This window comes from Cavia porcellus, unplaced genomic scaffold (assembly GCF_034190915.1).
Source record: "Cavia porcellus strain 051 isolate PalLab524CR breed Dunkin Hartley unplaced genomic scaffold, mCavPor4.1 scaffold_18, whole genome shotgun sequence".
Classification (NCBI taxonomy): domain Eukaryota; kingdom Metazoa; phylum Chordata; class Mammalia; order Rodentia; family Caviidae; genus Cavia; species Cavia porcellus.
The window spans coordinates 38,580,995-38,608,804 of record NW_026947501.1 but is presented as its reverse complement, the minus strand read 5'-3'; the positions used below and the strand labels follow the sequence as shown (position 1 = coordinate 38,608,804).

At 41.6% G+C, this 27,810-nt stretch overlaps 1 protein-coding gene across 1 annotated transcript; it reads left to right on the top strand.

Moving 5' to 3' along the window:
* Chmp3 (charged multivesicular body protein 3) lies at positions 1-27,683 on the top strand. The gene is made up of 6 exons (XM_005003307.4): positions 1-201; positions 11,980-12,040; positions 13,704-13,883; positions 23,299-23,420; positions 25,717-25,831; positions 27,204-27,683. Exons 1-6 carry the CDS (start codon positions 157-159, stop codon positions 27,344-27,346), a joined length of 666 nt encoding a protein of 221 aa, XP_005003364.1. The 5' UTR covers positions 1-156; the 3' UTR covers positions 27,347-27,683.
* The last annotated feature ends 127 nt before the right edge of the window (positions 27,684-27,810 follow it).

Here is a 27,810-nt window from a genome sequence, read left to right as displayed (position 1 = left end):
GCGCGTAGCGCGTGCGCACCACACATGCTGCCGCCGCGCCCTTCTCCGGGCGTCTAGATTCCCATCCTTTCCTCCGGCCCCGCCCAAGCGGCTGCCCGTGACCTGCCTGGCGCAGGGAACGGAAAGCCAGAAGGGGCAAGACGACTTCAGTTCGCCATGGGGCTGTTTGGAAAAACCCAGGAGAAGCCGCCCAAAGAGATGGTAAGAGTTACGACGGTGGCATATAAGTCGGTGGGTTTGCGTGGGTTGTAGTGGTGTTGACAAACGACGGGACACTTTCCTCTCAGGCCGGCCACCTACCACCTGGCCCCCATTTCCGGGGCTTCCCATTCGACCGAAGGCCTGGTGAAGGCTCTCCAAGAAGTTTGCTGTGGGTAGGAGGAGGTGTTGGTACTCCGCTATAGACCAGGGAACTGAGGGCTGTGTTAAGAGCTCTTCAAACTCCCCGTAGGGCGCCGAGGCAGCGACGCGGTGTTGGTTGCTGGAAACCCTTCCCCCTGCGCACGTTGGTACATCCCGCCCGGAACCTTTCTCCAGCGCAGGCTCCGCCCCTGGCGCCGGGCTACGGACCACCTGGCGGACCAACCCCTGTCTGAAGCTTTGCCTGGAGGACCTGGTCACGACCGCCAGAGGGTCCCTGCACCTGCCGCTGCTTCTTTACCCATGTTAATGTTGAGAGGAAGGCTTTTCACCCTTTTTCCCAGTCCTGCGAGCTCATACTGACTCCACAGGCGCAGTAATTATAGCAGGGATACGACCAAGAAGAGTATACCGAAAATAGCTCTGCACGGATTGTGAGCTCCAGATCTCCTTATAAAATGAATTAATGTGAAAGGCGAATGGCTAAAAACGCTCTATCGAGTCGTCCAAGTTTGAATTCTTGTTGCCCATATCCCTCTGTAATCACGAGAACATTAACTTCTCTGAGCCTTAGTCATTTCCGCTGTCAACAATATTAGAACAATTGACGATTAAAAGATGTAAAGTTTGAGCTGATAGTGGTCGTGAGGGTTCATTCTTTTTTATATTCTTACAGCCTTGCTACTAAGTTTAGACCAGTATCATTTGGGGGCTGATTAGACATCCCAGGGCCCACCTAAGACCTGAATCAGATTTTTAATTCTGTCAGGATCAACCCAGGATTATTAGTATGCACCTTACTATAGAAAGGCTCTCCAACGCTCAGACCATATTAAAAATAATCGCCTGTGTTATCTCTGCCATTCTCTGTTAATTGGCTTTCACTTGTACGTTACCCTGTTGGAATATAAATGGATATTTTATTTTTAGCAGTTATATTTATCATTTGAAGATGGCCAAAGTGTTACATAGGCAGTACATTAGAGACCATTTTCAACAGTAATGAGACTGTTTCTGCAGATTCGTTTATCAGCTTTGGAGTGGTCAAGCTAGGGCCACACACTAAAGGTAATAATCTCTCACTACTGTCAAAAATACTTGTATGATAACAAGCATCTTAGAATTGCACATAGCACAGAATTACATCTGCATAGTATTCTAAAGTTTGCAGAATGTTGTTACGCATTTTTATTTCATTTAAGCTCTACAAGTTTAAGCTATCAGGGAGAAAACTGAACAGGTAAGATCTTTACTCAACACAGGATGTTACGATAGGCTTGGTGGCACATGACTGTGATCCCAGCTACCTGGGAGTCTGAAGGGGGAGTTTGAGGCTAGCCTGGGCAATGTAGTGAGCTCCTATCTCAAAAAGTGCAAGTAAAGGATTTCAGATTTTTTCCATTGTGGAAATGTGAGTGTTGCAGAGAGGACCTTTTCAAACATTGTAGGTGCCTCTGCATTAACATGCATACTAATCACCAGAGATCTTGTCTGAATTCTTTTTGGAATTGAGTCTGTTTTGGGCCTCAGATGTCTGTTCAGCTAATGATGCTTTGGTGATGCTGATGTCTCCTGGTCTGCTCTTGAGTAGTAGTAGTATTCTGCAGAATACACAGAATGAGCCCTCACTTATACTACTAGCTATACTGCTTGGAATAAAGTGTGTTAATCCACTCTTGAGAACTGTCAACATCAGTAAGTAGGTACACTGCAGTTATTGTTGCCACTTACATATGTGGAATGAGGCATGACTTTTCTAGGGTCATACAGTTTGTAAATTATATCACCAGTAAATTCTACATCAGACCAAAAAGATCAAGCTGGGTTTGGTGCTTCCCACCTGTAATTGCAGCACTTGGGAGGCTGAGGCATGAAGATTGCCTGAGTTTGAGGCCAGCCTAGGCTACATAGTGAGTTCAAGGCCAGTCTGAACTACACAGTAAGGCTGTGTCTCAAAAAAAAAAAAAGTAATGTTTGGCATTGTTTTTAATAGATTGAAAGAGAAAATGTTCAACTTCATAAAAGAAGCTAAAGGAAAGTTTTAAAAATAATATTAGAGGGAAGAGGGGTTAAAGAGAAATAGAAATTGACCTAGTACTCTACTCCCAGCTGGACAGCTTTTGAGTTGGGATACATTTACACTGGGGGCTGGAGTATGTTGACCTGTGGTTCCTCATAGTATCCTTATACTATTGTGGCATAGTATAAGCAAAGGCCAGTTGCTGCTGTGTCATGCTGTGACAGTTGTTGAACTTGCCATCATCTGGACCATGGTGACAAGTCAGACCAAGCAAGTGAGATACATTATGGGTGATATTCCCATCATAGAATAGAAACTAAATAAATGTTGTAAGATCAATGTCAAAATAAGGTTAAATAAGCTTTTAAGGTCAAGTACTTGTAATGAGCAATGTTTCAAGAAATACTGGGAAACATTAGCTATATCAGAAGTCTTTACAGACTGAAGTCTTAGCTCCAGACATCTCAAGCACTTTGATGGGAACATCTTAGTAGTGTAACCTGTTCTGTCATAAAGGGTCCAACTTAAGACTAGGCCAGATCTGCTGAGGTTTAGAGTGCCTTATAGTACATTTAGAAAATTGTAATTATCTTGGAGTAGAAACCACAAAGATATAAAGTTCTACCCAACAGTCTTCTCTTGGATTTGAGGTTCTGCTCAATGATTTGTGCTGTATGAATCAGGTAAAATGGTGTTTTTTTGTTTGTTTTTTTTTTTTTTACTTAGTTCATGCAACAGACATTCACTGAAATACTTTCATGTTCATTGTGTTGGGACCAGGTTCACAAAAATAAGTCATTGGATGATAATTTTGAAGAATGCAAAGTTTACTAGAGGAGACCAACATGTGAACAAATACTTAGGAAGATAAGAAAAGTAATATGAACAAGGTCTGTGATGTCACAGTGGAGAGTGACTAATTTGGGAAGAAGGGCTGATCAAGCAGGGTGTTTCAATTTAGATCTAAAATGTCCACCAAAAGTCTTGTGGTCAGAGGTGGAGCTTTTGGAAGTGATTGGATTATGGGGGTGCTATACTTATTAGTGGATTAATTTATTGATTAGTTTTTAGTTGAATGTGCTGTTAGGAGTTGGGTCCCAGGTGGAAGAGTTAGGTCATAGGGGCTCCCCTTTAGTGGTCATCTTGCTTTCTCTGCTTCGTGGCTACTATGGGTTGAGCAAGTTTCCTCTGCCAGGCCCTTTAACCATGCCATTTCTGCTGATCATGCTCTGAACACTTGAGCCAAAACAAACCTTTTCTCCTTTAAATTGTGTAGGTCAGATATTTTGTCCCAGGGTGGAAAAACTAATGTAGCATACTTGGGCCCTGCCGTAAAGCACATTAACCAGGTGGGGGGATGGGTATAGGAGTAGGCAAAGGGAAATACTCTAAGGAGAGTGAACTTTATGTGCAAGGTATAGAACATAGATTAGAGGAACCAGGAAAAAAAGTTCAGAATGACTGGAAGATGAACTTCTGTTCTCACTGAGGGGGCAGGAGGAGTAATGATAGTTTTAAGATACAAAATTTGAGAGAAAGACAAAGGAGAGATTAGCAAAGACCTAAGGATGGGAAGCATTCAGAACAATGGTTTGGAGCATAAATTTGAGGGATGAAGCTTGGATAGGAAGGTCATTTAGTGGCACAGGTAAGAGATGGTATGGGTCTTAAGCTTATCAGAAGGAATGGAGTGGATGGGGTGAGTTTTAGGATCATTTCAGTATAGCCAGTTTGCTGACCTACTGTGTGCAAAAGTGCAGCGATGATTCTTGGGCTTTTTTGTAACTCCACCCCCAGTCAAATCTATTCATGTTTTTTTTTTTTTTTTTTTTTGTCTTTTTCCTTTTTATCGGTACCAGGGATCGAACTCAGGACTGCCTGCTTGCAAGGCAGGCGCTTATGCCGCTGAGCTAAACCCCCAGACCCATCTATTCATGTTTTGAATGGCCGTGCTATGAACTGAGATTGAAAGAATTAAGAACAGTACATTTGAGGGGGATGGTGATAGTGAAGGAAGATGAGCCAAAGAGCTCAATTTTGAATAGTTCAGGAGAAAGATCTGGGGAATATTTTTCAGAAATAGTTTTCTCTTTTACTTTGTGTCCTTAGCAAAAATATACACTATATTTTTCTTCTGTATTACCTACCTGGCCAGCATAATGTTGAAGCTTGCCAAGGTATGCTTATACACTGGCATGGGAGCCTATTTTATAAGGACACTAGTTCTGTTCCTTACACACCTGATCATCTCCCCAAAGACTCTACTGCCTCATTTCATCACTTGGGGATTTGTGATTTGAACACAGAATTTTGGAGGACACATATTCATACTATAGTAAATGATGAACACACACAGATAGATAGATAGAATCCATCAAAACCTGTGTGCATCATAAAAGGAAAAACTTGCATAAATATTTTAATACTAAATTTATTGAGACATTGAGATTAATATAAGTTACCTTCAGTCTCTACAGTTATAAAAGGTACTCAAAGTAATGGCCATTAGTTTCCAGACATTTATTTGTATGGCAAACTGCTGAAATGTGTATACATTTTTTCATGATGTATGTGTACTAAATATGTTTCCAAAATTCAAATATTGATAGCATTTTGTCATTATTTGATTAATGCTTTTAAGATGAGTCATTTGAAGCACATTGTAGATATTATGACACAACATTTCGCATTACATCTTTAGAAAATATGGAATTTCTCCTACATACCTAACAAAAATTTCTCCTACATACCTAACAAAAATTTCCTGATATTATTGACTCCCCAGTCCATATTTAAATTTCCCCAAGTATTCCCCATATGCCTTTTAAAATGTTTTTAGGTAAAGAGCCAGTGAAAGACCATGCTTTGTATTTGAAATTATTGACAGCTAGAGCTCTGTGTTGTTATACTTTCCTTGTATTGCTATTAAAAGCAATTTTGTATGAGGCCATGGATTTGGACTGCATGCTTACACTGGACCCAATGGACCAAACTAATTTTTTATTATTTTTGAGATAGGGTCTTGCTATGTAGTCCAGGCTGGCCTCAAACTCACAGCAACCCTCCTCCTACCTCAGCCTCCTGAGTGCTGGGGTTACAGGTGTACCACAATACACCCAGCCAAACCAATATAATTTAATCAAAGTACTGAGCTTTGGTTGGCTGCAAGAGGCCTGGTAGACAACTAGTTAAATTGAAACCAAAGTGGTTGACTAAGCTATATACAATTAAATTATTTTCTGTGTTCACCTCCATTTTTCTATAAATGCTGTCTGATCATACTGTTGGTTGGAGTTCTCACAGTTTGCTGTGGTTCTGGGAGCTACCTGATTCACAATTAGTTTTTGTTTTGCTTTGCTCAAACTTTACTAAATTTCATTTGTCTAAAGAATTTTTCTTTTAAAACACTTCTAGAAAGCAATCTGAAAGGTAGTAGCTTTGGTATCTTGTGAATGTGAAGTTCCTCATTAACCTTTCACAAAAATACTTTCTATTGGTTTCTCTTTTCTGAACCAACTTTATGTTGTTTCAGGGTTTTCTGAATTGGTACAGTAACTTTCTGTGAGGTGAAAGACTTTTTCTATCCACTTCTCATAAGCACCATTTCAGACTCACGGATTTTATGTATTTGGGGTCTTATAGTCACTTCTGTTACTCTCTTTGATGCTAGAATATTGTGCCTATAAATTTGATCATTGAATCTATTACAGGCCACATAATCTTACTGGTTTTTGAGTGTTTCCTTGCTTTCTATCATAATATATCTTACCATCATTTGTAAATATCCTCCAGCCTTGGACCTGAAATCAGCTATTTTTTCAAAGTGCATTGGTTTCTTACAATAGCAGTGCTATTTAGAAACCAAAATTAGGTGCTCATGTTTGTTGTTACTGGAGTGTCCCTGCATTTAGGCCTTTTAATGGAACAGAACTAGGAAGTACAAGGTCTGTTAAAAAAAATTGGTTAATATTTAAATTTAAAATGAATTACAGTAAAAGATACACTAGCATTAATCTACCTCAGAATGCTTGTCCCTCACTTTTTTTTAAAAAAATCTTTTTGAGACAGGGTCTTGCTATGCAGTTCAGGCTGGCCCTTGAGCTCACTTTGTAACGCAGGCTGATCTTGAACTTGCAGTGATCCTCCTGACTCCGCCTCTCCAGTGCTGGGATTACAGGAGTACGCCACCATGCCCGGCTGCTTGTCCCTCACTTTGAGCATACTTATCCTGACATTCTTTTCAGTTTCTGAAGCAGTTCCGGAGGTCTGCTTTCCGTAGTGTCTTTTAATGGTTGCCTCCATTTCCCAAATTGATTCAAAACACTGACAACAGTTCCTGTCAAATAAAATGGTGTGTCTTCTTCATCCACTATATTCACCAGATCTGGCACAATGTGATTTGTGACTCTTCTCCAAAGCCAAAGTGACGGTAAAAGGTAAACAATTTGAATCAATTCAGTGCATTAAGACAGCCACAACAGCACAACTAAAGATAATCAGGAAAGAGGGCTTCCAGAACTGCTTCAGAAAGTGGCAAGAATGATGGGATAAATACGCTCAAAACAGAAGGGGAGTACTTTGAGAGAAACTGGCTGGGGATTTAGCTCAGCGGCATGAACACCTGCCTTGCAAGCAGGTGGTCGTGAGTTCGATCCTTGGTACCGATAAAAATGAAAAAAAAAAAAAAAAGAAACTAATGGTAAGGTGTCTTTTACCATCATATTTTTTTAAAAAGTCATAAAAGTGATTGTAGACTATTACATCACACCAACCCTTCTGCCAAAAATAACTGGCAGAACTGTTTGAAATTGCTGCGAGCTACCAAGATAGATCCTAGAAAATCAAGATGCTAGAAAAGGAGGGAGCTTATTTATAGGAACTCAATCATTTGAGACCACTTTCCCCCTAAAGAGATATTCTGAATTTCTGGTGCAGTGACTGTGAGACTGAGAATTTAAGTAGAAATTTTGCTAGACCCTGTGATTGGGGAGTTAAAAAATCAGATTTCATGACACATAAGGATAAGAAACTCTAGTCAATATCAAGGGCTTTTGTTTGAGATGCTGAAGGGAGACACTCTAGCAGTAATGAAGAGCTGGAAATACACTGGCTTTCACAAATGCTGAGGCCCAGTTGCAGCCAATCTTTCTCTCTCTCTCTCTCTCTCTCTCTCTCTCTCTCTCTCTCTCTCTGTCTGTCTCTTTGGATTAAGGTCTGAAAGGTGAGCAGAAGGATCAAGAATTTGAGGCCAACATGTACTACATAGAGAGTTCAGAGCAGCCTGGATTACATAGAAATCCTGTCTCAAAAAAAAATGTTAATTGAGAACCAAATGCCAACCCACTTACACTAGATGTTTGGCAGGAGCAAATGTAAGTTATCTTTGGAAGAAAATGACATCATCCAGAAACTGAAATTGTCTTGGAAATTTTCATACCCGGTGCTCAGAATTCTTTTCTGTTTTGTCTTTTTTTAAAGATAAGATCTTGCTATATTGTTCAGTCTGGCCTTGAACTCACTATGCAGCCCATGCTGACTTTGAACTCCTGGCAGTCCTCCTGCCTCAGCCTTTTAGATGCTAGGATTAAAACCACGAGCCACCAAGCCTGGCCGGATTCATTTTAAAAAGACATTTGCTTTTATAAGAAGTTTTTATATATCTTGGACACAAAGTCTTTGTTAAAACCTTTTATTTATTACCATTTATGTGGTTACAAACATCTCTCAATTTGTGACTGTTTTTCTTTTGTGACAGGGTCTCCCTTTGTAATTCAAGCTGGCTTTGAATTTACTATGTGGCCCAGCCTGGTCTCAAACTGACACCAATCCTCTTACCTTAGCCTCCCAGAGATCTTAGGCATCTGGCTCTCTTTAGTCTTATGGAAAATAAAGATTCTTAATTTCAGTGTAAATAAAAATATCAAGCAGAGCGTGGTGGCACATGGATGTAGTCTGAGCACGTGGGCAGGCAGAGGCAGGAAGATCATAAATTCAAGTCCAGCCTGGGCAATTTAGCAACGTAGTTAGTGAAAAGGAGAGATTTAGCTCAGTGTGAAGGCCTTGGATTCATCACCTAGTGCTATAAAAATTAATTAATTTAAAAATCAGCCTTTTTCTTTATGGTTATTGCTTTTGTATCTTTAGAAATCTTCTTGTAACCTAAACTCATAAATAATGCATTCCCGCACTGTCCTCTTTTTAAGAAGACAGTTTTGCATCCTGTTTTTATTTCAGTCAGCCTGAAATTAAATTCAGTGAAAGATGGAACAGTAATTCAATCATTTTGTTTCCCATATGTTGTACCATTTGTCTCAGCTCTTCTTATTATTGGTTTTAGTTTCCTTTGCCTACTTTGCCTGGCATATAGCAGACTGTGAGTGAATTAGAATAAAGGATATGTTTTGATAGTGTGAAACTTTCTGTGGGTTTCTTATTATTTTCATAATGTGTTATCTGATTTACTAATATGCTGTTATTTATTCTGTATACATTATGTTCTCCTTATGGGGTAAATACCTTTCTTTTATTACTGAAATTCTGTTGACACTAGGTGAATATTTGTTGAATTTCCTTCCATCTGTTTTAAGGGAGATCCCGTGCCCCCCAGGCTTTTAACTGTAGTCATCTTTACACTTACAAGACTATTTGATACATTTTCTGTAGCTCTCTGTCTGGGACTGTATTTCTTAACTGTAACATTAGAATCAGCTCGAGAGATTGTCGGTCCCATTCCCAATCCAATAAATTGGTATTTTAAAAAATTTCTTGGGTAACGTTTATGTGTAGTTCAGGTTGAGAAGCACTGGTCTGGGGCGTGACTGCACACACTTGGTTTTTCTCATAGGTAAGTTTTTCTTTTGATTTCATAAGTTTAAAAAGAATTTTTCTTTTTGACAGATTTTATTAAACTTACTCTGACACTTAAGCATATACTTAGAAAGTTTATAGAGATTTTTATTACATAACAGTTACTTATGACTGAAATTGAGTGTCTTCTTTGGGCCAGGCATTGTGCAAGGACTTGGTGAATAAGAAAAGGTATCTGACCTGCTGGAGCTTATACTAATTATAGGTATGCTGAGTACTGTGAAAAAGAGAGATGGGATAGGTTCTGTGTAATTACACTATGGGGAGCTTATAAACTTATTCTAGCAGTCAGGGAAGACCTCTCCAAAGTAACATTTAAGTAATAATTAAGAACAAATTCAGGGGCTGGGGATTTAGCTCAGCGGCATAAGCGCCTGCCTTGCAAGCAGGCAGTCGTGAGTTCGATCCCTGGTACAGATAAAAAAGAAAAAGACAAAAAAAAAAAAAAAAAAGAACAAATTCAGAAAACAAGTTCTTTAGATAAATTGGACTTTTTTTTTTTTGTACCGGGGAGCAAACTCACGACCTCGCACTTGCCAGGAAGGCACTTACACCACTGAACTAAATCCTCAGCTATAAATTAGACTTTATAAAAATTAAAATCTTTTGTGCATAAAATCACATTATCAAGAAAGTGAAGACAGTTCATAGAATGAGAAGAAAATTTTGCATCACCATGTATCTGATAAAGGTCTACTATCAGAATATGTAAAGAATGTTCACAACTTAACTGCAAAAAAATCTAGTTTAAAAATGGACAGAAAGTAAATAAATAAAAATGAACAGGAGAGGGCCAGGGATGTAGCTCAGCGGCACAGTGCAAGACCCTGAGTTTGAATCCCAGTACCAAAAATAAACAAAAAACAAAAACAGAGGAGAAGCTGAGTGTGGTGGTATACTTTTGTAATCTCAGCACTTATGAGGCTGAGGCAGGAGGATCAGCGTGAGTTCAAGGCCAGTGTGGACTACATAGTTCAAGGTCAGCGTGAACTACTTAGTAAGACCCTGTGTCAAGGGGAACAGAAGATACAGGAAATATACAGATGTTTAAAAAGCACATGGAAATATGTTCATTATTTCTTTTGGAAAATGTAAATCAAGAAGGTGTGAAATACCTCACACCCTGCACATTGAATATAATAAAGAACTTTGGCAGGCGTGGTGGCGCATGTCTGTAATCCTGGCACTCAAGAGGCTGAAGCAGTAGGATTGCTGAGAGTTCAAGGTGGGCTTGGGCTACATAGTGAGTCAAGGACCAGCCTGAACTGCATAGCGAGGCTGTCTCAAAAACCTTTAAAAAAAAAGCTAATTGGAGGTTTTCAGGGAAGGGAGATAGGAAGAGATTATTTAAGAGGTGTAGTGTGCTCTGCGGTGTTGCGGAAGTTGTCTGTTTGAGTTGTGGGGATTGAATCCAGTGGCACCAAGCTGCTGAGCTGCATCCCATGCCCTTTTTATTTTTTGAGATAAGGTCTTGGCAAGCGGCCTCAGCTGGCCTCGAACCTGCAGTCCTGCTTTCCTCTCCAGAGTAGCTGGAGTGACAGTTGTGACCACATGACAGTTGTGAAAAGATTTGGAGTCCAGGGAGTTGGTGGTTGCAGGACATTGTAAATACACAAAATGCCATTGAACTGTGTACTTTAAAATGGTTGTGCATGATAATGGACTTTGCTTCAAAAAATGTACACAAACCTCACCTAATTAAAAACTTAAAAGATTGTATCACCATATAATTTTAACTTGAGAGTAGAGTTATTACAGTTATTATTGCATATAAATGTTTTATAAATTTTGTTAAGTAATTATCAAACAGTAAAGGTGAGGTTTATTTAAAGAAATCTAACCATACAAATTCTTCAAGGCCCATAGTTCATGTGTCCATGGATGACTACTCCGTGGGTAAATATAGGGCTCATATCAGTTATATCCCTGTTTTGTTTAGTACACTTAAGTGCTGAGAGACCGCTTTTATATAAATATGTAGATGCTAATGGAAGTTTTGTTATGGCTGTGTCACTCAGGTCTTTGAGTTATTTCTAAGTCATATGCCAGCAAGCTCACTGGTTCAGTATAAAATTTACTTTCAATGATAAACAGCTGACAACTCAGATTTTCCTGTAATATTTTGAAAAGTGAAAAATTAGAAAACTTCATAATAAATTGGTAATCACTGGCATTATTTACAATTTCCTCAACACACCGGTGTTTCCTATTTGCTCTTATGTTTAGTGTATCAGGGTTTTTATCTGACAGGCAAGTATAAGTGGGTAGGGGACACTAAGGGGAGAAGGACAAGAGGAATTTTCATGAAACAGCCAGAGTGATTTTTGATATTACATATAAAAAAAATGTAACTCTTCAAAACCCTTAAAACTATCTTTCTCATTGGCCTCTTGAAAAATCTTTGTGTACTTTCAGGATGGTCTGCTTCCTCTAAAGTCTTAGGTAAGGACTTTGTAGCCTGATTTCAGCTCTAAGTTTTAAATAGCTTGGAATTTCTGTGCAATGTAAATAGAGACAGGTGGGGGTCTAAAAGCTTTTTGTATTACCTAATTTTATTGAATGTAGATTTTTTTTTGCGGTACCAGGGATTGAACTCACGACCTCACACTTGCCAGGCAGTGCTTATGCCGCTGAGCTAAATCCGTGGCCCTTGAATGTAGAATTAATGCAAAGTTTTTTAAGGCTGATCAGTGACTTCTCTTAGATACTACTTTTCCTAAATTTTTTCCCAGGTCAATGAATGGTCATTGAAGATAAGAAAAGAAATGAGAGTCGTTGACAGACAAATAAGAGGTACATTATCATTCTATGCCTTCTATTCTACAACCTTTTGTTCATTAAAAGAAAACAGTCTATATTATACCTTATTCCCACATTAATTATAATTGTCCTAATTACTTTGCTTTCTAGTTCTATAATCAATATAACAAAGGTAATAAATTAAAAGAAACTTTTGTAAGAACCAAAGAAATTTCTTCCTTCTGAATAAAGAAGTGTCTTTTATGGAGTTTAATAAAGAAATATCTTTTGTGGAGTTCAGACTGAATAAATTGTGCATAAGGGATACAACTCTTTCATTACTCTGTTTGCATATTAGCTTGACTATAAATTGAGGAATATACATTCCTAAATAAAATAGATTTTTTTCTTCTTTTTTTCTTACTGGGGATTGAAGACAGGGCTTTATAGGATTGGGATTCTTGAGGGAAGCAAAACAGCCCTAAGATGATCTTGCTTTATACCTGGAGACACTTTCTGTCCTGTAGCACATAGAAAGTGGCTACAAGCAGAGTTTGGTTGGCTCACTGAATTGAAGATGAATGGTAGTGACGAGCGCACAGTGGTATGAGTGTGTTTACTGTCACCGAATTGTACGCTCACCAGTGAGGGAGAGATACATGGGGCTGCATGCCTGAATCCCAGCCAGGTGGGAGGCTGAGGCAGAAAGACCATGATTGTGAGGCCAGCTTGTACAACTTAGCTTGGTGAGGGAGCGATACATGGGGCTGCATGCCTGAATCCCAGCCAGGTGGGAGGCTGAGGCAGAAAGACCATGATTGTGAGGCCAGCTTGTACAACTTAGCAAGACCCCTTTTAGGGTCTGAGGTTGTAGCTCAGTGGTGGAGCCCATGTGGGGACCTAGATTCAATCTCCAGTACCATGAGAAAAAAAAGAAAAGAAAAGAAAAAAAGAATGATGGTAAATTTTGTTGTATGTATTTTATTACATTTTAAAATTTTTAAATTGAAAAAAAATCCTGTTGACCATACAGCATGTAGTACTGACATATTTTACTTGTAGTCAATGGTAATACAATACTTTTAATGTGTTTATGCTTTCCTTAAGTTGCTGTTCTTTATAAATTTATTGATTATGTTCATTTCATTGTGAGAATGCCACTTATTAGAATAAGCTGTGAAAGGGGCTGGGGATTTAGCTCAGTGGCATAAGCGCCTGCCTTGCAAGCAGGCGGTCGTGAGTCTGGTACCGATAAAAAGGAAAAAGACAAAAAAAAAAAAGAATAAGCTCTGAAATGCATTTTTTTGTTGTTGTTGTTGTTCTGTTTTATTTATTTATTTATTTATTTATTTTTATCAGTACCAGGGATTGAACTCACAACCGCCTGCTTGCAAGGCAGGTGCTTATGCCGCTGAGCTAAATCCCCAGCCCCTGGAATGCATTTTTAAAGCTCCTTAGTACCAGTAACAATAAAGCTTAGAATGGGCTCACAAAAATTGTTTTTGAAATTTTGTCAAATGTTTTGTGATTATGGCTTTCTTTTTCACTCTGAAACTACTTTGATATTTCTGGAAATAATGATTACTCCCCATGCTAAATATTTTTATTGTATTTATATCTTCTAATGTTTTCCTACTTAGTAGATATGTTTCACAGTAAAGAGACTGGGGTTCTGCGAAGTCTGATTTACTCTTGACTTTTGGTGTTCTAAATGTAGATATCCAGAGAGAAGAAGAGAAAGTGAAACGGTCTGTGAAAGATGCTGCCAAGAAGGGCCAGAAGGATGTCTGCGTGATTCTGGCCAAGGAGGTGGTCAGGTCGAGGAAGGCCGTGAGCAAGCTGTACGCATCCAAGGCACACATGAACTCCGTGCTCATGGGGATGAAGAACCAGCTTGGTAAAGTGGCATTTTCCTCGACTGTCACCCTCTATGCTGATGTCACTGTTGTGATCAGTATGGGCTTCCTTGAGTAGTGAGAGCAGATTCAGGTCTGTCCTGTATGTATATACATACAAAGAAATACAAATGGTGGGAATTGAACCATGGACCTTTACATTAAGCTACATCTGAGGCTGGTTTTTGTTTTGTTTTATTGAATTTTGAGAGGGTCTTGCTAAACCTATTGAGCAGGTTGCCCATGGTGGGCTCTAATTTGCAACCCTCCTGCCTCTGCCTCTCAGGGTACTGGAATGACAAGTGTGTCACGGGTTTTTTTTTTCCTTATGCTGTTTTAGTTGGGGTCTTGTGCATATGTAAAATATAGTTATTCTTGTGTTACTGTCAGTAAATTGTTGGTATCTGCACTCAGATGTCTTAAGGTAACATTCATCTGCAAAACTTGATTTTCATTCCTTTCATTTCATTCCAATCACTTGCTCCTCTTCCAGTCTTCCGCATATTTGTAAATAAAACCACCATTCTACCTGATTGCTTTAAGCCAAAAAACTAGTACTAATCTTTAATGTTTTTCCTTTTTTAGCTCTGTCATTCTTTCTCCATATTTTACTTATTGTGGAAGTTTTGGCAGTTTTGCAAATTGTGCCATCGTGGTTCAACGGTCTCCTGCCTGGACTATGGTAGTCTCTTGTTTTCTTGTTTTCTGGCTTTGTGGACTCCTTCAGCTGCAGTGCACCTCACACAGCATCAGATGATCTTCCTTACATGAATACATATGAAGTTACAGTGTTCTATTTAAACACTGTGCCCTTCTCCTTGTGTTTAGATGTGAAGTCAAATTCTTGCTCTGATCTCTTAAGACAGTTGCTCTGACCTCATCTTAAACTATGCTAGCCTTTGTATTCCCAGGGCTGGCAGAGCTTGCTCCTGTGATAGAATCTTTGCCCCTCACCTCTCTGAGTGGGTCGTTTGTCCTTGTCATTCAAGTCTCAGATCAGATGTCAGGCATTCAGTGAGACCCTCTAAGTGCCCCCGTCCCATTTTTATCCTGCCATTCCCTTTAATTTCCTCATACCTCTTATCAGCATCTGAAATTAACTTGTTCAATTATTTTTAACTTGCATGTTGTCTCTTCTCATTAGAACCAGAAACCTTGTATGTGCAGTGCATGACACTGCTCTGTCTCCAAAAACACTGGCTTAGTTAATATTTGCAAAGAAATAAACATGCTAACATGTTCAAGTGATGGTAATTGTTCTCCTCTACGGTACACCTTAATAGAGTAAGTGTAAGCAGAATCCTTTAGCAATTTGAAAAGGTCTATTAGTTTATATGACACATATGGATGATTATACAGACTTCCTAGCGGTAGTGTCACTCGTTCCTGTGGTTACTGTGGGAGTGCAGTCTTTGCGCTGTCTGTATAATTTTGATCTCTTCTTACTTGTAGTGTCAACACTCATTAGACTTACATTGGGATGCAGCGGTTTTGCACGTGTTCTACCTAGAACAGTAAACATACAGCCATGTATGTTTACCCCATGGGGTATCTAAGAGTGCCGAATTCCTTTCAAGGGAATCTATAAGGTCAAACTATTTTCCTAATAATACTAAGATACTTTTTGCCCTTGTCATTATATCAACATTTGTGCTCGATGTGTAAAAAGCATGTGGGAAAACTGCTGGAACTGGACACCAGGCAAGATAGCAGCCCCGAATGTCCTTAGAGTCCCTGTGCCCTTCACTGCCATGTACTCACCACTAAGGGGGAAGGCAGTTGCTTATAAGAACACTTGATGAAGCAGTGAAACTTATTTTATTAAATGTGAGCACATCTTTTTAATATTCTGAGAAATATAATGAAAATTGTGTAATTTTTAAAAAATTTTATTTAAAGAAAGGCTAAACAAAACAAAATAGGTAGAAATAATACATACGTTCAGAGAAAAAAATGCACAGAAATCACTAGTTGATGTTTACATATTGTTGTTTTACAAATAGTTGTTCAAGATACAAAAATGGAACATGTAAAGTGGGAATTCATACAGCGAGACTGCAAACAGTTCTGTTCAACTATCCAACAAAAACGTAGTAACATGGTTGTCCATCCTATACACTTAAACATACATGCAGTTATCCATGTCTTCATTTATGTTTAGATTAAACAAACTAAAGCAAGTTAAAATCATTCTGAATAAAGAATAATAGTATTGCTGGATTTCACGTCATGACACTCCATGATCAGGAAAATTGTGTAATTTTTAAACTAATTTTTCCTTGTCTGACAATGTCAGCTTTCAGAGAGCTGCCTGTTTGAACATTAAATTACTAACACTGTATTTTATTTTTGCAGCAGTAGTTAATAATTCTTTTCTGTATCCTTGCCTTCACTACTCTATGACATACCAAGTTGTATGTATCTGTACATAGGTACATGTCAGTGCATGATAATATGAAGGGAAGATAATGTTATGTCACAGATACAGTTATATTCTTAGATTTTTATGGTTTTTATTTAAAAACAGAGAACAAACATTTTGCTTAGAGGGCAAAGGATAGGTGTTTCCAGCACTTGTTAACTTCTTTATCAGCTAGAATGGAAGAAGAGCCTGTGTTAAGTCATTGACTCTTACGTAGGATTGTAGCCTATTTTGTCATGTTGCTTATTTAGAGGCTCGTGATCCTTCAAGGAGTACATTGGCTTCGAGGAGTCCAATTTGTGACCAAAAACCTGCGTATGATCTTTCAGGCTCAACCATATGCAATTTGAAAAGCCCTACTGGCTGGCCTGCCCCCCGTTCCTGTGCGTCCCCCTGGGAATTCAACCTGCGTTTCCACCTGGATTTCCCCAGGAGAAGAGTTCTGTCCTCTCCCTTGGTGGACCTTTTCATTTCCGGTACTTGTCTCCTTTCCCTTCTTGGATGTTACCTGTGATTTCCTTTCCACTGTTCTCTGTTTCTTTTGAAAGCAGATGGTCTCAGTGAGTTGTTGAATTTCCCAGACTGACCCTTTAATTTTCTTATCTATTCTATTTTCCATTTTGAGGATAATATTAGTTCCTTCCTTGTAGGGTCGTTTTAACCCTTAATTTATTGCCTGGCATATGGTAACTCTCTATGTAGGTATTAAATACTTAACCATCATTATCGTCATCAGTTTTGCCTGTGTTCTACTTTGTGAGACATTTCTTCAATTTGATTTTCTATTTCTTCTCTTGAATTATTTATTTTGGCTACCTTAATTTTTATTTCTAAGAAAATGTTTTGATCTGTTTTTTAAAACAATGTTCATCCTGCTTCTGCTTCATTGATGCAGCAGTGATAGTTTTCTGTGTTTTTCTGTCATTTCACAGAGCGCCTTCTCCCAGTCGGTCCCCTCTTCCCTATCCCTCTCCTCATTTTCTAAGAAAGGGGTAGAGGAAGCTGGTGGCATATGCTCCTAATCCCTAGAGGCTGAGGCAGGAGGATCACTCCAAGTTTGAGGCCAGCCTGGGCTACATAGTGAGTTCAAGGCCAGTCTTAACTATGTAGTGAGACCCTGTCTCAAAAACAAACAAACAAAACAAAACACGGTAAAGAGAGGAAGAAAAGACAGGGAAGAAGCGAGGGAAGAGGCCAAAGAGGCTCAATTAAGTGTAGGCTTTGGTGATGGACTTTTCAGGTGATGGACTGAGCTACAAAGAACAACCCGTGAATTTACCAACTAGTAAAATAACTAAATCTTTTAGTCCTTGTTACGTGCTAGACATATTTGGGTACTGGAACTGAAATTGTGAAGGTTACAGGCTGAGTCACTGCCCTCTGGGTGAGGGGTGGAAAGCAAATAATGGAATAAACTTAATAAGAATCAAAATAACAAATTTACCAATCCAGGAAATACAGATATTATGGTTGCAAACAGATCCACACACCGGGAGATGGTAAAAGGGAAGTGCAGAATCAAGGAGGCTCCTCCGAGGCCGAGGAAAGCGTGAGGAGCTTGAGCTGTCGAGTCCCCGTGTGGGGTTCTAGCCTGAGCGCCCGGCGTGGGCACAGGTGTGGGGTCACAGCTAGCGCAGTGCTTCACAGCACCATGAGGCTGGGCCACTAAGGAAAGGGGCTGGGGGGACCAGGTGACTTTTTAAAGCTGTTAGGAGACACGGGTTGTCAAGCCAAGGTCAGAGAGCCACGCTGCAGCGACGATGGAGATGCAGGGTGTTCCGAGCTCACCACCAGGACAGGGGAAAGAGGGGGGCATCTGAGCAGAGGGATTAAGAGCACAGAGGCGGTGACATGTTTCAGGCTGAGTCAGGAGGCATGTGACAGGCACATTAAGAGGAGTGGTGGGAGGGAGGGCTGGAAAGGTAAGTTGGAGCGAAGTTCTGAGAGTTCTGCTGAGGTATTTAATTCCTGCCGTAGGCTGTGGCGAGCCCTGGCACCTGGTGGGTGCAGACTGCCGGTGCGGGGAGACTGCTGTTGCACGATGTGAGGGGGGCTCGAGGGGTCACCGTGTGGGTCCTGATGGGGTGGCCTCCTTAGGAGGAAGTGGGAGCAGGGACACTGACAGTGCCTGCAAGGGGGGCTTGAGATGCTCTGTGCTGTTAATAAAAGGCGCTGAAACCCCCTGCGGGAAACAGACCTAAGGCGGGAAGGAGGCTGCTGGGCTGACCACACTGGCTCTGTGAGACCCCTGGCTATTTAGCTCACCCTGTTCCCCAGCACCTACACACAGTGCTGGCAGGGAGGACCCAGAGGGTGCTCAGAAGATTTATAGTGGAGTGGGAGATTAAATACAGCAGGAAGGATAACAGGACAGGGCCTGGGGAGACGGCAGAAGGGAGGAGAGGGTGTGTATTCTGGGGAGTGGAGAGAGAGAAAACCAGGACTAGTGTAATCAGAGTTCCTGAGAAGTCTTTGTTCCGCGTGGCCCTCAGTGTCCCCTACCCATGTCCCAACCCTAGCCTGTGGCTGCCTTCTGGATGTCCTTTCCCTTAAGGTATTCTATTAAAATGCATATGCTCTGAGGAGGGGAAATTTGGTAGGCCTTGTTGGCTATTAATATGCTGTCATGATTACATGCTTTGCAGGTGACAGCTCACTGACAGCAGCTCCTTGCAAGAAAAGACAGATGATGAGCGTGTTTTGACTGAGGGACAGAATTAGAGGAGAGGCTCAAAGGTAGGGCAGGAATAGAATTACCCTGTGATCCAGCAACTGCACTTCGTACCCACAGGAACTGAAAGCAGAGACTCGAACATCCAGTTTGTACAACCATGATCCTAGCACTATTGTCAGGAGCCAAAGGGTACAGGCAGCTCAAGGGTCTTGACTGTAGCCAAGTAGTGACTGCGGTCACCTTGCTGCAGTAGATCTCAAAAACAGCTCTTCCTCCTTGTGGAAGTTGGTACCCATTGATCAAAAACTCTCCATTTCTTCCTTCCCCATACTTTTGGAAATTGTCAGACCCCTCGTTTTCGGTTTCCATGCTCCTGAATTCATTAGATTTTACATACCAAGTTAGAGCCTACAGCATCTGCCTTCTGTGTCTGCCTTATTTTACCTAGCACGGTGTCCTGTAGATTCATTCATGTTACAAATGACAGGGTTTCCCTTTTCTTTGTGTATATCACATTTTTTTTATCCATTCATCTGTTGGTAGACACTTAAATTGTTTCCATTGTCTTTTTAAATTTTTGTACTGGGGATCAAACTCAGGACCTGGAGCTTGCCAGTCAGGTGCTTATGCTGCTGAGCTAAATCCTCTGCCCTGTTTCCATTGTCTTTACTTTCTTGTTGTTGGGACAAGATACCTGATATACGTAAGTTAGAGAAGGAAAGGTTTATGTTAGCTCACAGTTTGTAGAGGTTTCAATCCTTAGTTGACTTCAAGACAGAGTGGTATGGTAGAAGGACATCACAGAAACAGTTCATGGCGTGGCAGGCAGGAAGTGGTGAGCCTTCCTTCTTCTTTCCCTTTTTATTCCATCCAGGCTGCAAGCCTATTGGCTGGTGCCATACACTCCCAGGGTGGATCTTCCCTTTTCACTAAATTCATCAGAACTGTGCTAAACCAGTCAGTGGAAGGACTGGGCTAAACCTGTCAGCAAGATAATGCAGGATTGTGCCCACAATCCAGTAACTCCCCAAAGTCCCACCTACAAGCACATGGATGAGGGGGCTGTAGATACAAGCCACAACACCAACCATCTTTTGGTTATATGAACAGTGCTGCAGTGAACAGGGAGTTAAGCTCTCCTTCTTGATAGAATGGTTTCAGTTCCTTTGTATACATAACCTAGAAGTAGGATTACTAGGTTGATGCTAGTTTCTCGTTCCTTGAAGACCTCCATAGAGTTTCCCATAATGGCTGTACTAATTCACACTGCCTTAATAAATATACCTCCTTAGTTTTGGTTTTGTTGGTTATTGTAGAGGAGATTGTATCTTTTATTTCCTTTCTGAGTAGTCCATTATTAGTGGATAGAAACTACTGATTTTTATGTTGATTTTATATTCTGCAACTTCACCATATACATTAATTAATTCTAATAGTTTTTCATGGAGTCATTAGTGGTTTTAATTTTTTTCCTGCCTAGTGTACTGGTCAGTTCTTCCAAAACTGTGTTGGAAAGAAAGTGTCCATCTTTGTTTTGTCCTTGACCTTAAAGCAAAGCTTTTAGCTCTTCACCATTGAGGGTGGTGTTAGCTACAGGTTTATTATATATGACCTTTGTTTGTTTTGAGGTACATTGTTTAGAGTTTTTATCATGAGAGGGATGCTTTTCCTTTATCTATTGAGATGGTCATATGATTTCTATTGTTCATTTTTTAAGTAGTATATCATAGTTATTGTATACACTGAACTATCCTTGTATCCAAGGGATAAATCCTAATTGATTATAATGAATGATTCTATTAATGCATTCTTTTTTTAATGTATTCTTGACTTTACTAATACTTTGTTGAGACTTTCTGCATCTGTGTTCATTGGGGATATTAGTTTATACTTTTCTTGTAATATAAAACTAAGTTGTTGGATAGCAACTACAAATTGCCTTTAACTACATATAAAAACTCTATACCTTTATTTTTTATTGCTAACAGTTATGATTTTAATGTCAAAATTTACAGTCATTTTTGTATTTTGTATCTCTTAACAGTTTATTGTAGCCAGAGTTACAAGTTGTGTGTTTAAACATTGCTGGTAGGACAAAATCGCTTTACATACCACTTAACAAAGTTAGAGAATTTTGAGTATGCGTGTTATGTTTACCATTAAGGTTTTTTAATTTTCATGTGTTTTGTTATTAATTAGCCTTCTATTTAAGCTTAATGAATTTCCTTTAGCAGTTCTGTAAAGCAAGGCTTTACCTTCCTTAGCTTTTGTTTAAGAGTTTTACCTCATTTCTGAAGGACGTTTTTGCCAGGTAAAGTATTCTTGCTGGGCAAGGTTTTTTCCCCCACTTTGGTCCTTTGAATACCTCCTCTTTTCTCTTGCCTGGAAAATGTCCGCTGAGAAAGCCTTTGAGGGCCGTATTGAGGCTCCCTTGAATGTGATGTTTCTTACTCCTCCTTTCTGTGTCTTCATGAACTACGCTTTGGGGTGAATTTGATTAGTGACTTCTGAGCTTTCTGTATTTAAATGTTGTCATGTTTTCCCAGACTTGGGGAAATTTAAGCCATTTTTTTTCCCTAAAATACGCGATAGACCTTTTTTTTCCCTGTCCTTTGAAATTCCTATTGTGCAAAGGTTTATTCACTTGATGTTCCCAAAAGACTTCTGCATTCTTTTTTATTCTTTTTCTCTTCTGAGTGAATAATTTCAGATGTCCTGTCTTTGGGCTTGCTGATTTCTTTTTTATGCTTGATCAAATCTGTTCTTGAAGCTTTTTGATGAATTTGTCATGTTTTTATTGTATTCTTTCCCTTTAGGATTTCTTTTTACTGTTTCTGTGTCAAACTTATTTGTTCATTAATTATTGTCTAAATTTCATTTAATTTTTCTATCCACATTTTCTTCGAGTTCTCTGAATTCTGTGAGGATGTGTCTGAATTGGTTGTCAGTCACTTTCAGATCTTCATTTCTTCTGGTTCTGTTCCTGGGGCTTAGTTTCTTGCTTTTGGCAGTGGTATGTTTCCTTCATTTCTCACGTTTCTTTTGTCCTTGTGTTGATGCCTGCACGTTTTAGAAGATGGCCACGTCTTGCCAGTCTTTGGTAGTGAGAGGCCTGTGCAGTTTAGCTGGAGCTCCTGGGTGACTGGCTGGTAGCACAGCACCGGCAGTCGTTGGGTTCTTTAGTTGGAGCGGGTCACTCTGCTCTGAGGTTGTGTGTACCGTGTGGTTCCCTGAGAGACGGGCAGGACCCTGCTGTTGAGGCATCTGGCTGGACTCTGCACTGTAGGCTTTTTCCTGGCTCTGTGCTGTTGTTGCTTGGAAGCTGTAGTTGGGCCAGGACATATGACGGGCTCTGTCATAGTCACTTGATCATCGCTGAGACACAGTACCTGATACCTGGAACTTAAAGAGGAGAGACTTACTTTGTCTCACAGTTCCAGTCCTTGGTCAGCTGAGTCCAAGGCAGAAATGGCCCAGTGGGAAGAGTAGCAAAGGAAAGCTGTTCAACCCTATGGCAGCCAGGAAACAGGAATGTCTCCAGGGATCAGAACACGCCCTTTCAGGTTACACCCCGTGACCACCTGCAGCTGGCTCCACTTCTGAGATCGGGTCAGCTCTAATGGCCCCATCACCCAGTCACATTGTGGAAGCCTTGCCTCTGAACATATGAGGTTTGGGGGAAACATTTTAGATCTGAACCATACCAGGCTCCAAGGCTGGGTGCGGTCTCTGGAATTGCTACTCAGCTGCACGGAGGGCAGGGCCAGAGACGATGCTTCACCGATATATGATGACCTGGACTTGCCTCTCAGCCAGGGTCGGCTAAAGCAGGGCTCCCGCTGGGGTAGGGCAGCAGCCAGTGCTCCCACTGTGAACCTGCAGTGTTACCTGGGCAGAAGACTTCAGGTGAGCAGAACTTAGCTGGACCACCTTTCCGCAGCTTGTTGAGCAGACACAGGTACTGTGTCTGCAGTTGTTGGCTGGAAGGCTTACTGAGCTCTGCTTGGGTAGCCAAAGTGTGGCCCTTACAAGGGTGAGAGCCATGCTCCCATTCATGACTTCTTGTCCCTGGATGTCAGTTACTGAGTGGTCAGCCACAGACCCAGGCCACAATCCAGATGGGTCATTGTTGTGGATGCTCGAGAATTCATCCAGAGGTAGCCTAAGTGGCACACAACTTAGAAAAATCAGTCTCTTTTCTGTCTAGCACAAAGACATATTCTGTATGTTAGGACATGCCGCTCCCATTCTCTTGTGTTGAAGTGGCTCACAGCTGGGGTCTCTCCTTATTGCGGCCCACTGAACAATCCTTCCCTTTCAGCGGTCCTGCGAGTGGCCGGGTCCCTGCAGAAGAGCACTGAAGTAATGAAGGCCATGCAGAGTCTCGTGAAGATCCCAGAAATCCAGGCCACTATGCGGGAGCTGTCCAAGGAGATGATGAAGGTGACCTGGGCTAGCCCTGTTCCTCCCAAACACTGAGCATCCCTCTCAGCAAGTGGTGGGCGCTGGGGTGGGGTGAGTGGGCGTAGCTCACACTGCGGCTGCTGTGTGAGATGGTTTTGAAGATGGGGAGCAGCTGTTAGCTCTGGCTGAAATCATTTTCAACTAGAGCGTGGCAGAGGCTTGGAGGGACCGTGACATATTCCTACATGTATACCCAGAGCTGGGGAGAGGGTCGGGAACCCAGGGAGTGATCACTGAGGGCTCAAGGAGATGGGATTTGCAGGTGCTCATCTCATACAAGCAAGGAGACAAAAGAAACCTTGGTTCCATGCTGTTTCCCAGGGGAATGTTTGTGAAACTGGCAAGAAAGGTCAGGCTAGGCCAGGCGTTGGCAAACATGTTCTGTAAAATGCTAGAGAGTAGGTACTTTTTATGCTCTGTGGCCTGCATGTCTGTCATGATCACACAATTCTGCTCAATAGTGTAAAATCAGCATAGGTAATACTTAAACAAGCGAGCATGACCCACAGTACTTTACAGAAACAGGCAGCAGGTCACACTTGGCCCTGTAGGCCGAGTTTGCTGGCCCATTGTAAATTAAAAAAAAAAACAGCTAAAAAAAGGGAGAGTGAAACCAGGTGTGGTAGCACACACCTATATAGTTCAGGTTCATGGGTGATTCAAACAGGATGGTCACCAGTACAAAGCCAGCCTGGGCTATGTAGTGAGATCCTGCCCCCAACCACCACCAAAAAAAGGGGAGCAACTGAGAATCAAGTAAAAAGCGCACAAACACTGCCAACCTCAGGATGAGGGTCTGGCAGGGATACTAATGGCATTCGGCCAGGGACAGGGATACAGAGGCACTGTTACCGAGCCCTGCGGCTGATGGCACAGTGCTCGGTCGGTCCTGTCCAGTTCCCTCAGCCACCCCTTTCCACACAGAAGGAAACTTAAGTCTCCGAGCTGACAGGCAGCTTACCGAGCTCACCTGGGTTGATGGGGACGAGCTGGAGCGCAGGTGTGTCTGACCGTAAATTGAGCGGCCACAGAGGAAGTGGGAAGGGCTTCTTTGCACAGGTGTTGGTTCATGTTTCGACCCTAGGGCCTGACAACCAGAAGTGTGTACCTCACTTTCTAGTGTGCAGAAGTCCTCTCCCCTGGAGGGAATTTCATCTGTAAATTTGAATTATTATAGCGGATATGGGGCATGGGAGAGAGGGGCTTCAAAAGAAAATCAGTAGAAGAGAAAAACACCATAAAAAGCCCAGGGCCCAGATCTCTGGAATGAGAACTTCTTAGGCAGCAGCCGTTGGATGGGAGCAGGGTCAGGAAATGGCAGCAAATGCCTGTAATTCCAGCAGTTGGGAGGCTAAAGCAAGAGAATCACAGTTTCAGAGGCAGCCTGAGCTACACAGAGAGATCCTGTCTGAAAGAGAGACAGGGGCGGGGGAGGAAGGGAGAGAGATGGAGAACCACACAGAGAGCGCATGAATGCCTGCCAGCCTCAGGGCCGGGGCCTGGCCTTTAAAGTATGTTCTTTAAAGTAGTGTGTATCCAGGTTGGCGATGATGACGCATCTAGAACTGGATTCTCGGGGAGGACTTCCGCCTGCTCGTTGTAACTCGTGTAGGGAAAGCTGTTTTTAGAACAGGGATGGCCATACTGCAGAGCAGTTTGTGAAGACTGACAGAAAGCCAGTAGAGACCTAGTGGGTGCATCTGTGATACGTCCCTGGGCACGCACAAAGCCTCCGAGGGGCCCAGCTCCTCGCGAGCAGGCACTTGATCTTGGTGATTCCATTTGGCCCCATTGCCTGCCCTATGGGGCAGAGAGAAGGAATTTGATGAATGCTTGCTGACTGAATGAATAAACAAGTGAATGCCGACTTCTACCTCTAGAATGTGAAAGGTTATTACAGTTGGGCTCTGTTAATAAATATGTATTAACCCTTTTACCTATGTTCAGCTAGGCCTTAGGGGTCCACCGGGGTGACCGTGAATGTGACTTTATGTGTGCATTTTGATTAGCAGGAAATGTCTGGCAGTGAGAGGAATACGGTGCTGTGCTAGATTCCTGTTTCCCCAACCTTGGTGCTGAATTCGGAGGGCCATTTCTCGTGGCCTGGTCTTTCTGAAGAGAGGGCAGTACCCAGTGTTCCCTTTGGCTGCCTGTCTTGGCTGCCATCCTGAAAAGGGTGGGCTGGACGTGGAGAGACTGGCGCTCCTTCTAGCTGGTGTGCAGGAATGTCTGAAGTAAACATAGTCAGTGGAAGTGATGTTTATTCTATGTTTAGGCTGGGATCATAGAAGAGATGCTGGAGGACACTTTTGAAAGCATGGACGATCAAGAAGAAATGGAAGAAGAGGCTGAGATGGAAATTGACAAAATCCTCTTTGAAATTACAGCGGGTATGACCCTTAGATTCCTCCGGCTTCTTCCTTTTGTGGGCCCTTATTTGTGCATTTACTGAAATACCCATTTGCTTTATGTTTTAGGCTGTAACTCTCCTCCATTTTCAGATTTTAGAGTATGTGAGTTATTTCTTAAAAAATAAGCACAATGTAGCTGTCTTCTAAAGTTTCCATGATGATGATGAGGGGGAGTGTTATTTTCATGCCCTGCCATTGGGACTTTCTTGAAAGCAGTCTGGGAGAAGCTATCAAAAGCCCTGGTGCTAGCAGATTGACTTCTGCCCGTCATTTGCTCTAATAAATTAAGGTGTGCTGAAAGACAGATGGACAAGGGTGGCTACAGTAGCATTATTTCTAATACTGAACTTTTGAAACAAAGAAAATGCCGAATACTGGAATATTGATTGAATTAGTTGTGCTATGTCTATTTTAGTAGTATACTTTGTAACCTATACAAAATTACACTCATTGACATGGAGAGATGTCAAAAATATATCATGTGAAAAAAGTCTTATACACACTTTTGTGTAAAAGTAATAATAAAAAGCGGCCCAGAGGGACTGCTTTTGTACACCAGTGGTTCAAGCTGCCCAGCATGAGAATATGAATTATGGCCCCATCATGAACGTGTTAATAAAAATGATAGAATTTGGGGCTGGGGTTTAGCTCAGTGGCAAAGCGCCTGCCTTGCAAGTGTGTGGTCGTGAGTTCGATCCCTGGTACCGATAAAAAGGAAAAAGACCAAAAAAAAAAAAAAATGATAGAATTTAATTTTTGTTTGTTAAAGGTATTCCAAAAGTATTTTTTGTAAAGGTTGAGAAACAATGTTTTACTCATAGGGTAAAATTAAATTATCAGCAGTATTTAGGAATTTGGGAGCGTCTTCTGTTTCAGAGATGGGGTCTTCCTATGTTGTCTAGACTGGTCCTGACCTCCTGGGCTCGAACTTCCTCAGTTTCCCAGGTAGCTGGGACTGTAGGCTTGTGCCACCATAGCCAGCAGAATCAAGGCCCACGATCCTTAAAGTCCTTACCATTACGTGCTATCACCTAGAGCCTACTGTGATAGCACAAGCCTACAGTCCAGCTACTCAGAAGGCTGAGGCAGAAGGATTCCTTTAGCCCAGGAGTTCAGGACCAGCCTGGGTAACAGGGTGAGAACCCTGCTTCAACAATACTTACTATAACTTGGATATTGTGACAAGTTGCTATGAGCCTTTATCCTTGTGAGCAAAATGCCACCAAAACAGTTTGTTCCCTACCTGGCTTTGTGTCTTGTTGGGTTCTCCCAGGAATGAGAGGCAGGGAGGCCCGAGGGAGCTCTCCCTTCACCACTGCGTTGTTAACCTGTTCCTTCTCGTTCCGTTCAGGAGCCTTGGGCAAAGCACCCAGTAAAGTGACCGATGCCCTTCCAGAGCCTGAACCTTCAGGAGCAATGGCTGCCTCTGAGGATGAAGAGGAAGAGGAGGCCCTGGAGGCCATGCAGTCCCGGCTGGCCACACTCCGCAGCTAGGGCCCCGCTCTCTGCCGGCATTCGAGCACTCGGAAGAGGGCCACGTCCTGTGTCTCTTGCACTACACCTGTCATGAGGCGTTGCATTTGGGAGAAGGTTCTCTGCTTATCTCTCTTCACTCTCTGCAAGGTTTTGAGATCTTAAAGGGATTGTTCTTAGGAAGGTGGTGTGATTAAATGCATCATTTTCAGGAATATAAACAGAAATATTGGGGAAAGCAGAGAAATGGAAGCAATTCTAAGAACAGAGTTGCCTGAATGTTGAGGACTCTGCATTTGGGGGGTGGGTGTAAAACACTGTATAAATGGATTTTAATAAATTTCTGCTTTACCATTTAGTGCCATTGTAGACTGTCATGTGCAGTGGACTCTCGCGATATTGCTGTCCTAGACTCCTGTGTTGGCCTTGGGAAAAGAGGAGGGGCTGTAGCCAGGCATGTGGGCCTTGGAAACTCACAGAAGAGG